At 43.6% G+C, this 12,241-nt stretch overlaps 1 protein-coding gene across 1 annotated transcript in view; it reads right to left on the reverse strand.

Moving 5' to 3' along the window:
* Positions 1 to 1,776: 1,776 nt before the first annotated feature.
* LOC138867411 (mucin-22-like) overlaps positions 1,777 to 12,241 on the reverse strand; it is a 10,524-nt gene continuing 59 nt past the window's right edge. Inside the window, exons 1-3 of the mRNA XM_070142877.1 lie at positions 12,203 to 12,241; positions 8,945 to 10,201; positions 1,777 to 7,959 (exon numbers count right to left, since the gene is read on the reverse strand). The exon at positions 12,203 to 12,241 is cut by the window's right edge and continues 59 nt beyond it. Coding sequence (XP_069998978.1) covers positions 2,060 to 7,959; positions 8,945 to 10,201; positions 12,203 to 12,218 — 7,173 coding nt within the window. The 5' untranslated portion in view covers positions 12,219 to 12,241 and the 3' untranslated portion in view covers positions 1,777 to 2,059. The remainder of the gene's footprint in view (positions 7,960 to 8,944; positions 10,202 to 12,202) is intronic.

The following is a 12,241-nucleotide window of genomic DNA, read 5'->3' on the forward strand; positions in this document are numbered from 1 at the left end:
TCATTGTAAAATTATTTCAACCAGTCAGTCATCATTACAGACTGACGCCTCACCCTCATAGAATACTACGTACCACACATGTATAGGCAGATAACAATGGTCACCACCAGACTCGTGGTGTACCAGTCGGAAATGTCTACAACTCTACATCGAATTGGCAGTGGAATTATGCCCTTAGTAGGATTTTCTGATGATGTGAATGACCTTTTGATGTGATGAGTATATTGGGATCAGCATTATTTTTATATTATAAATCTATCAGTTTCAAATGAAGGTGTAGAAAGGAATTCACGAGGTCAAAGTAACACGCAGAGGATGGTTCAGACTCTCCTCAATTCAACTTTTGGAAATGGTGATGAGCTCCCTGCAAAGAGTGAAGACGATCATCTGTGTTTAAACAAAGTTTTAGAGGAATCTTCAGTTATTCGAAGACAATTGGTATGTATACCTGCCCTATTACATCTACATAACATTAACCAACTTAGACAACAGAGTTATCTGTCAAAAATGTGTTGGTTAATTGTATAAATCAGTTAATCTAATACGGCTGAAATGACTGAGACTGTCTCAAAATATTCTCAACTGCCGAAATTTGTCTCAGCTATGAGTCAGATGTAAGATAGGTCGAGAGAGCCCTAAGTATTTTGAGAATATACTCGACAGTTTTCCATGCAGGGATTATAAGCCTATATATGTATATCGTGTGCAGAGGTGGGCATATGCATATACATTTATATGCATATATGTATATATATACATATATACATATATATACATATGTATATATGTATATATATACATATATATGTACATATATACATATATATATACATATATATATACATATATATGCACATATATTCATATATATAATATGTATATACATACATACATATACGTATATAAACATGCATATACATATATATATATACACACATATATATATATATACATATACATATATATACATTTATATACATATACGTATATATGGTTATATATGTACATATGTATATATACATATATATGCATATACATACATACATACATACATACATATATATATATATATATATATATATATATATATATATACATACATATATATGTATATATCCACATGTATATATACGTATATATATATATATATATATATATATATATATTATATATATGTACATATATATAATATCTATCTATCTATATATTTATATGTACATATATACATATATATATATATGCATATGTAATATATATGCATATATATACATATATACATATATATGTACATATATATGTACACACACACACACACACACACACACACACACACACACACATATATATATATATATATATATGTATATATATGTATATACATATATATGTATATATCCAATATATATATATAGATATTATATATATATGTATATGTACATATATATGTATATATATGTATATGTACATATATATGTATATATATATATATATATATACATATATATATATATGCATATGTACATATATATATACCTATACACACACACACACACACACACACACACACACACACACACTCACACACACACACACACACACACACATATATATATATATGTATATATATATATACGTATCTCTCCTTGAAAGGTTAAGTGAGGCTAAATTCCATGTAAAGTTATCCAGGTTCCAGTACTAAAACTTTAATTATAAACATTTTATTAGACTGGCATTAAAAAGAAATAAAGAAAAAAATCACATTGCAGTTCCATCTCTTTATTACATGTTACATGCAAGTCTGAATCACAGCAAACACAAGAGTTCTTCAACTTTGATGCTATTTTTTTTTCTTGTTTTGACAAGCTACTTGGATCAGAATGTGTTGACAAAACATAAAGCTCAGTGATTAGATTGTTTGAAATGAACGACAGTATTTTGTTTGAAATTCGTAAATATCATAGTACTTCAGTCTGAAATACACAAATACACAGTATGTATATAAGCATTATACATCCATATGCATATATGTGTACCGAGGGTCGTCACTGCATTCTATCCTTTAAGGCGCCAGTGTGGGAAGGGTGATTGTGTTTTCAGCGAGTGGATTCAGCCGCTCAAGTTCCTCTCGGATAGCTATGCGGAGGTCTTTGATCCTGTCCAGCAGCTGCTGCGTGTCGCCTCGGGCTCGTGGCAGCAGCGCCCTGGTTCCGTCCGTGATCCTCTTCCCCGTCTGCGCGATCAGGTCGATCAGGTCGTCGAACTCTTCGATGAAGCTGTTGGCGCTGACGGTGCCGCTGTCTATTTGGTCAGCGTTTTCGTCGTCGACAGGGGCTGTGGCGTCGCTGAGGAACTGGATGTACCTGGTCAGCAAGTCTTCGGCGTCGATGCGGTCCTGAGGCGGTGTCGTGCTGGGGGCGGAGGTTGTGGTTATTTCAGGTGTGGAATCTGCCGTAGTTGCATATGTTGTAGTAACATCCGTTGTAGTTTCACCGGTTGTAGTGGTATCAGTTGTGGTGACAACGGTTGTAGTGGCACCGGTTGTGGTGGCATCGACTGTGGTGACATCAGTTGAAATGGCATCAGTTGTGGTGACATCAGTTGTGATGACAACCGTTGTAGTGGCATCGGTTGTGGTGACATCCGTTGTAGTGGCATCGGTTGTGGTGGCATCGGTTGTGGTGGCATCGGTTGTGGTGGCATCGGTTGTAGTGACATCGGTTGTAGTGGCATCGGTTGTGGTGACATCAGTTGTAGTGGCACTGGTTGTAGTGGCATAGGTTGTGGTTACATCGGTTGTAGTGGCATCAGTTGTAGTGGCATCGGTTGTAGTGGCATCAGTTGTAGTTGCATCGGTTGTAGTGGCATCGGTTGTAGTGGCATCGGTTGTAGTGGCATCGGTTGTAGTGGCATCAGTTGTAGTGACATCGGTTGTAGTGGCATCGGTTGTAGTGGCATCAGTTGTAATTGCATCGGTTGTAGTGGCATCGGTTGTAGTGGCATCGGTTGCAGTGGCATCAGTTGTAGTTGCATCGGTTGTAGTGGCATCGGTTGTAGTGGCATCAGTTGTAGTGGCATCGGTTGTAGTGGCATCGGTTGTAGTGACATCGGTTGTAGTAACATCGGTTGTAGTGGCATCGGTTGTAGTGGCATCGGTTGTAGTGGCATCAGTTGTAGTGGCATCAGTTGTAGTGACATCGGTTGTAGTGGCATCAGTTGTGGTGGCATCGGTTGTAGTGGCATCAGTTGTAGTGACATCGGTTGTGGTGATATCAGTTGTAGTGGCATCGGTTGTGATGGCATCAGTTGTGGTAGCATCGGTTGTGGTGGCATCGGTTGTAGTGGCATCAGTTGTGGTGACATCCGTTGTAGTGGCATCTGTTGTGGTGAAATCGGTTGTAGTGGCATCGGTTGTGGTGACATCGGTTGTAGTGGCATCAGTTGTAGTTTCATCAGTTGTAGTGGCATCGGTTGTAGTGACATCAGTTGTAGTTTCATCGATTGTAGTGGCATCGGTTGTGGTGTCATCGGTTGTGGTGGCATCGGTTGTGGTGGCATCGGTTGTAGTGACATCAGTTGTAGTGACATCAGTTGTGGTGACATCGGTTGTGATGGCATCGGTTGTGATGGCATCGGTTGTAGTGGCATCGATTGTAGTGGCATCGGGTGTGGTGGCATAGGTTGTAGTACCATCGGTTGTGGTTGCATCGGTTGTGGTGAAATCGGTTGTAGTGGCATCGGTTGTGGTGACATCGGTTGTGGTGGCATCGGTTGTAGTGACATCAGTAGTAGTGGCATCGGTTGTAGTGACATCAGTTGTAGTGGCATCGGTTGTAGTGGCATCAGTTGTAGTTTCATCGGTTGTAGTGGCATCGGTTGTAGTGGCATCGGTTGTGGTGGCATCGGTTGTAGTGACATCAGTTGTAGTGACATCAGTTGTAGTGGCATCGGTTGTGGTGGCATCGGTTGTAGTGGCATCGGTTGTAGTGACATCGGTTGTAGTAGCATCGGTTGTGGTGGCATCGGTTGTGGTGGCATCGGTTGTGGTGGCATCGGTTGTGGTGGCATCGGTTGTCGTGGCATCGGTTGTGGTGACATCGGTTGTGGTGATATCGGTTGTGGTGACATCGGCTGTAGTGGCATCAGTTGTGGTGGCATCGGTTGTGGTGGCATCGGTTGTAGTGACATCAGTTGTGGTGGCATCGGTTGTAGTGGCATCGGTTGTGGTGACATCGGTTGTAGTGGCATCGGTTGTGGTGGCATCGGTTGTGGTGGCATCGGTTGTGGTGGCATCGGTTGTGGTGGCATCGGTTGTGGTGACATCGGTTGTGGTGGCATCGGTTGTGGTGACATCGGTTGTGGTGGCATCGGTTGTGGTGGCATCGGTTGTGGTGGCATCGGTTGTAGTGGCATCGGTTGTAGTGGCATCGGTTGTGGTGGCATCGGTTGTGGTGGCATCGGTTGTGGTGGCATCGGTTGTGGTGGCATCCGTTGTAGTGGCATCGGTTGTGGTGGCATCGGTTGTGGTGGCATCGGTTGTAGTGGCATCGGTTGTAGTGGCATCGGTTGTGGTGGCATCGGTTGTAGTGGCATCAGTTGTGGTGGCATCGGTTGTAGTGGCATCAGTTGTGGTGGCATCGGTTGTAGTGGCATCGGTTGTGGTAGCATCGGTTGTAGTGGCATCAGTTGTAGTGGCATCAGTTGTGGTGGAATCAGTTGTAGTGGCATCAGTTGTAGTGGCATCGGTTGTGGTGGCATCGGTTGTAGTGGCATCACTTGTAGTGGCATCACTTGTAGTGGCATCGGTTGTAGTGGCATCAGTTGTGGTGGCATCGGTTGTAGTGGCATCAGTTGTAGTGGCATCAGTTGTGGTGGCATCGGTTGTACTGGTTGCTGGCTCGCCAACGGCTTGCCTCCGAACTCTCCTTCGGCCGGTGCTGTCGATGGTGCCGAGTCTGTCGCTGGCCTCGTCCAGGGCCGCTTCCAGAGCCCCCAGGGAAGGGTCGATGGTTGCGAGCTCTAGAAGCCTTGCAGTTACGTTGAAGGCAATAGTGGTGGTAGGTATGGTTGTAGTTGTGATGGCCGTTGTTGTTGTATCAGGAGTCGTTGTTGTATCTGCAATTGTGTTTGTATCTACAGTAGTCGTTGTGTCTGCAGTCGTAGTATCTGCAGTTGTTGTTGTATCTGCAGTAGTCTTATCTGCAGTGGTTGTTGTATCTTCAGTAGTTGTATCTGCAGTGGTTGTTGTATCTGCAGTAGTTGTATCTGCAGTGGTTGTTGTATCTGCAGTAGTCGTATCTGCAGTGGTTGTATCTGCAGTAGTCGTATCTGCAGTGGTTGTTGTATCTGCAGTGGTTGTTGTATCTGCAGTGGTTGTATCTGCAGTTGTTGTATCTGCAGTCGTTGTTGTATCTGCAGTGGTTGTATCTGCAGTTGTCGTATCTGCAGTGGTTGTATCTGCAGTGGTTGTTATATCTGCAGTCGTTGTATCTACAGTTGTTGTATCTGCAGTCGTTGTTGTATCTGCATTAGTTGTATCTACAGTAGTAGTATCTGCAGTAGTCGTATCTGGAATGGTGGTATCTGCAGTGGTTGTTGTATCTGCAGTTGTTGTTGTATCTGCAGTGGTTGTATCTGCAGTAGATGTATCAGCAGCCGTTGTTGTATCTGCAGTAGTATCTGCTGTAGTTGTATCTGCAGTCGTTGTTGTATCTGCAGTAGTTGCATCTGCTGCCGTTGTTGTATCTGCAGTAGTTGTATCTGCTGTTGTATCTGCAGTCGTTGTATCTGCAGTAGATGTATCAGCAGTCGTTGTTGTATCTACAGTAGTTGTATCTGCAGTTGTTGTAGCAGCAGTTGTTGTATCTGCCGTAGTTGTATCTGCAGTTGTTGTAACAGCAGTCGTTGTTGTATCTGCAGTAGTATCTGCTGTAGTTGTATCTGCAGTAGTATCTGCCGTAGTTGTATCTGCAGTTGTTGTAACAGCAGTCGTTGTTGTATCTGCAGTAGTATCTGCTGTAGTTGTATCTGCAGTTGTTGTAACAGCAGTCGTTGTTGTATCTGCAGTAGTATCTGCTGTAGTTGTATCTGCAGTTGTTGTAACAGCAGTCGTTGTTGTATCTGCAGTAGTATCTGCTGTAGTTGTATCTGCAGTAGTATCTGCTGTAGTTGTATCTGCAGTTGTTGTAACAGCAGTCGTTGTTGTATCTGCAGTAGTATCTGCCGTAGTTGTATCTGCAGTTGTTGTAACAGCAGTCGTTGTTGTATCTGCAGTAGTATCTGCTGTAGTTGTATCTGCAGTTGTTGTAACAGCAGTCGTTGTTGTATCTGCAGTAGTATCTGCTGTAGTTGTATCTGCAGTAGTATCTGCTGTAGTTGTATCTGCAGTAGTATCTGCTGTAGTTGTATCTGCAGTTGTTGTAACAGCAGTCGTTGTTGTATCTTCAGTAGTATCTGCCGTAGTTGTATCTGCAGTTGTTGTAACAGCAGTCGTTGTTGTATCTGCAGTAGTATCTGCCGTAGTTGTATCTGCAGTTGTAACAGCAGTCGTTGTTGTATCTGCAGTAGTATCTGCTGTATTTGTATCTGCAGTTGTTGTAACAGCAGTCGTTGTTGTATCTGCTATTGTCGTTTGTGGTTGCGATCCGGAAGAGGTCAGTGGCTGCGGTCCAGGGCTGGTTTGTGGTTGCGGTCCAGGGCTGGTTTGTGGTTGCGGTCCAGGGCTGGTTTGCGGTTGCGGTCCAGGGCTGGTTTGCGGTTGCGGTCCAGGGCTGGTTAGCGGTTGCGGTCCAGGGCTACTTTGTGGTTGCGGTCCAGGGCTGGTTAGCGGTTGCGGTCCAGGGCTGGTTAGCGGTTGCGGTCCAGGGCTGGTTTGCGGTTGCGGTCCAGGGCTGGTTTGTGGCTGCGGTCCAGGGCTGGTTTGCGGTTGCGGTCCAGGGCTGGTTAGCGGTTGCGGTCCAGGGCTAGTTTGCGGTTGCGGTCCAGGGCTTGTTAGCGGTTGCGGTCCAGGGCTGGTTAGCGGTTGCGGTCCAGGGCTGGTCAGCGGTTGTGGTCCAGGGCTGGTTTGCGGTTGCGGTCCAGGGCTTGTTAGCGGTTGCGGTCCAGGGCTGGTTTGTGGTTGCGGTCCAGGGCTTGTTAGCGGTTGCGGTCCAGGGCTGGTTTGTGGTTGCGGTCCAGGGCTGGTTAGCGGTTGCGGTCCAGGGCTTGTTTGTGGTTGCGGTCCAGGGCTTGTTAGCGGTTGCGGTCCAGGGCTGGTTTGTGGTTGCGGTCCAGGGCTGGTTTGTGGTTGCGGTCCAGGGCTGGTTAGCGGTTGCGGTCCAGGGCTGGTTTGTGGTTGCGGTCCAGGGCTTGTTAGCGGTTGCGGTCCAGGACTAGTTTGTGGTTGCGGTCCAGGGCTTGTTAGCGGTTGCGGTCCAGGGCTGGTTTGTGGTTGCGGTCCAGGGCTGGTTTGTGGTTGCGGTCCAGGGCTGGTTAGCGGTTGCGGTCCAGGGCTGGTTTGTGGTTGCGGTCCAGGGCTAGTTTGTGGTTGCGGTCCAGGGCTGGTTAGCGGTTGCGGTCCAGGGCTTGTTAGCGGTTGCGGTCCAGTGCTGGTTTGTGGTTGCGGTCCAGGGCTAGTTTGCGGTTGCGGTCCAGGGCTAGTTTGTGGTTGCGGTCCAGGGCTGGTTAGCGGTTGAGGTCCAGGACTGGTTAGCGGTTGCGGTCCAGGGCTGGTTAGCGGTTGCGGTCCAGGGCTGGTTAGCGGTTGCGGTCCAGGGCTGGTTAGCGGTTGCGGTCCAGGGCTGGTTAGCGGTTGCGGTCCAGGGCTGGTTTGTGGCTGCTGTCCAGGGCTGGTTTGTGGTTCGGGGGAGGTCTGTGGCTGCGGTCCAGGGCTAGTTTGCGGTTGCGGTCCGGGAGAGGTCTGTGGTTGCGGTGCAGGAGAGGTTTGCGGTTGCGGTCCAATCGTGGTACCTGGGTCATTTTTGACTGGTAAAAGAGCCTAGAATTAGTAACTCCACACGTAACCAAATATTAGTATAGAAATTACCTAATAATCCTCCTCTTTGGGGCAGTTTCATTGATGTCCTTGTTATCAGTATTCCTCCCATGATTAAGATTTTGATTACCATCATAATTATCGCTAGTATTGTCATCAGCATGGGGATGACAATGAACTGTGGTGTTTACGATGATAATGATGGTGACGAATGATTATCATTATTCTATTATTGCCATTACTATAACTTTCGTTATTATCATTATCATCATTAACATCATGATTATTGCTATTACTATGATTAACATTATCATTGTTGTTATTACCATTATCATTAATAAGATCTTCATTATTATTATCAGTATATTTTTTTTTCTTACCATCGTCATTATTACTACCATAATTATTATAATTAGTAGTAACATCATGATTATCTTACTTGTATCAACGAAAGAGTATCAAAGTTTTCCTCACTGTCCTTGAGGGCAGAATTGCCATATTTTCAGAAGCCTTTTCATTATTCATATAATCATCGCCATTGCCGTTATTATAGCATTAGCATTATCAGTATCAAATTAATGTAGCCTCATTGTTGTTATAAATATTACTTTTATTACTATCATGATCAACGATATCAAAATGAAAATACGTTACTACGAAGCGAATTGTGCCTCTGTTTTAATGTTCCTATTTATGACAGTTCTAGCAATAGCATACAGCTGATGGGTAGTGTATTCATGAATCATTTCACCTATAAACTAATTCTGATTCCTAATTTTGTTCATACCATTATCATTAGTGGCATTATTTTCTCATTAAATAATCGCGACGGTAATCATAACTGAAATAGAATAACAGGAATCGTACATTTCGTATTTGTACGTCTGTTTTGTAAGTCTGTTTAAAGTTATTCACGATCATGTAGATTTTCGAGTACGTGTGAATCTGTGCTTTACGCAATTTTCTTTCACTTACCTAGACAGCAGACTTTGGGTTCCTTGCATGGCTTCTTCACCTTGACGATTCTACCGTTGCACTTTCCTTCCTTCTTACACTTCCCTCCTCGGTCGCGACAGGTGCGGATTAAGCAGCATACCTTTCCAGCTTTGCACTTCTTACTGGGGTTTAACACTTTGCTTTGACATGTGTCTTCCTTTTTACACTGTCCACTTAGTGATTTACAAGTTGTTCCCTTTTCACAACAGACCTTACCACTCTTGCACGATACAGAGGGAGTAAGTATATCCCCGTCGCATTTGGCTTCCTCTCGACATGTACCTCCTAGATCTTTGCATTTGCTTTTTCCTTTTTCACAACAGACCCTACCATCCTTGCATGGTATAGAGGGAGTGAGTACGTCCCCGGTGCATTTGGCTTCCTTTCGACATCTACCTCCCAGATCTTTGCATTTATCTTTTCCTTTATTACAACAGACCTTACCATCCTTGCATGGTATAGAAGGAGTAAATATTTGTCCTGTGCATTTGGCTTCCTTTCGACATCTACCTCCCAGATCTTTGCATTTATCATTTCCTTTGTTACAACAGACCTTACCATCCTTGCATGGTATAGAGGGAGTAAATATTTGCCCTTTGCATTTGGCTTCCTTTCGACATCTACCTCCCAGATCTTTGCATTTATCTTTTCCTTTATTACAACAGACCTTACCATCCTTGCATGGTATAGAGGGAGTAAATATTTGCCCTGTGCATTTGGCTTCCTCTCGACATCTGCCTCCTAGATCTTTACATTTATTATTTCCCTTTTTGCAACAAATCCTTCCATCTTTGCATGGCTTGTTGGGCTTTAAGACTTCCGTGTTGCATTTTGCTTCTTCTTTACAGTTTCCTCCCACTTGTTTGCAGTTCCCTTTTTGTTCTTGCTTGCAGCAGACTCTTCCTTCCTTACAACCTTTGATTTTCTTGGTCGTTCCCTTACAGTTTTTTACACATCTAAAGCCCTTCGATTTGCAGTTGTTCTTTGTGGTTTTCTTACAGCAGCTTCTATCCTTGCCTGGACATTGGAAGGAAAGAGGCTCTTTGCACTTTTTGTTAGGTTTCTTGCAAACTCCTCCTGCTGCCGTGCAGTCGTTTGCCTTGGCTATAACTTGGCTCCGAGTCTTTGCAGGGTTTCTACAGCACACCTTACCGTTGGGACACACTCTTGTTTTATCAGAATGACCGCGGCACTTGGACTTACATCTCCCATAATCCTTCGTACATTCCTTGGAGCCTTTGGAAAATCAGAGAGAAAAGACAAAGATTTAGGGAGGCTTTGTCCTGTTTTGAATAAAGAAAATAAGATATTCACGAGGACATGATACATCGTAATATATGCAAAAGAAACTATGTTTATTTATGAATACACACATATGTATGGAAATAGATATCACAAGAAATGAAACTGAATAATAATGCATCGAACTTGTTCCAACATCAGAACCAACACACTTATCTATCTATCTATCTATCTATCTATCTATCTATATAAATATATATATAAATGTATATATATATACATATATATATATATATATATATATATATATATATATATATATATATATGAATGGTAAAACAATCTATCATGATATTATGTTAGAAAAAAAACACAATGCACAAAATAAATTTATTGAAAAATAGACAATAGTTTCGAAATTCTACCGCATTTCATCTTCAGGTCTGAAGAGGAAAGTGTGAGAGAAGGGAATATAATGGAAAGAGAAGAGAGGCAAAGTTGTGAGCACAGGACAGGTGACGGCAAGTGAATAGAAGTGAAAGGAGGTCAGGTCAGGCCGAAGGAGCAGGTGGTCTATGCGGCTTTTAGCTGACATAAGGGACTAAGTGGAGAATGTTAAAAGCGGACTCTTGTCAGAAGAAGAAGAAGAAAAGATATTAAAGCAGAAATCAGACAGCAGCTTACTTAGGTAAGATTCCATCAACCTGCGGTGTAGACATAAGCAGAGGGAAAGATAATATGCAGAGGACCAATCAATCTGATGGCTTGTGTCCCAGTGATGGTAGAAGAGGGCGTTGCTGTGGTCACTGTATACAGCATATTTATATTGAGACAGGCGCTTAGTGAGACTGACGCCAGGCTCACCAAAGTACCCCTTACTGCAGGATGTAAAGGAACATAAGTGCTCACCTTCGTGGTAGAGGTGTGTGGAGTATCAACCTGGCGAAAGAGGAGTCTGTAGCTGAGAGGGTGAAGAAGGTGACAGAAAAAGTAGATCTCATTGTAGGGCAAGCTGAGAATGGGCAGGTGAAGAGTACTTTTAGGGGAGGAGTCGTGGTAGGTATGCTGTGCTCTAGATAACGCTACATCGAGAACATGACGAGGGTAGCCCAATTTGGAGAACGAAAGACGCAGAAAATCGATCTCGCCATCCAGTTCCTGGGGATCACAGATGCAAACGGTGCAGAGCAATAGTGAGGTGGCAACACCTCGCTTCACATGGAGTGAATGGAACGAGAAGTATATGCACACACCACTGTGCATAGCTCTCCTATATACATAGAAGGAAAGGTTGTCCAATGGTGTCCAAGAAAGGGAGGTCGTTGTCAGCCTGCCATTCCACCTTGAAATGAATGGAGGGAGATATAGAGTTCAGCTCCGTCAGGAAATCCGGGAACAGTGCAGGGTCATGAGGCCACAGCGCAAAAACGTCGTCGACAGCCAAACCGAAAAACGAAGGGAAAAAAACTCAGAATCGAAGTGCTCTATGAACAGGTTTGCCAGAACTGGAGCGAGAGGAGAGCCCATGGCAACACCGAAAGTCTGGGAGTGGAAGGAACGTCAAAGGAAAAGGAATTAGACTCTACACACAGACGAATCATCTGTAAGAAGACATCAGTAGGCAGAAAGAGACGAGGAACCTTGATGGGGAGATTCCGTTGAATGAAATCGAGGACGGCATCAAGTGGGACCTTGGAGAACAGAGAGTCGGCATCCAAGCTCAGCGTGGTCGCCGGCGGGACACAAAGGACGCGGGAGATAAAGTCCTCAGAGTAGCAGAAGAAAGAGTGACCAGAAGGGGAGTGCGAGACAGTATGTATATATGTATACATATAGAAAGACACGTTTTCATTCATATATATATATATATATATATATATATATATATATATATATATATATATATATATATATATATATATATATGTATAACAGCCTATATACAGAGAAAGTGAAAGAGAGAATGAAGAATGCACTCAACGGTTACTTATTTACCTTGCGTTTGGATCATTTTCTTGACAGGAATTTGTTTCT

This window comes from Penaeus vannamei, chromosome 30 (genome assembly GCF_042767895.1).
Source record: "Penaeus vannamei isolate JL-2024 chromosome 30, ASM4276789v1, whole genome shotgun sequence".
Taxonomy (NCBI): Eukaryota; Metazoa; Arthropoda; class Malacostraca; order Decapoda; family Penaeidae; genus Penaeus; species Penaeus vannamei.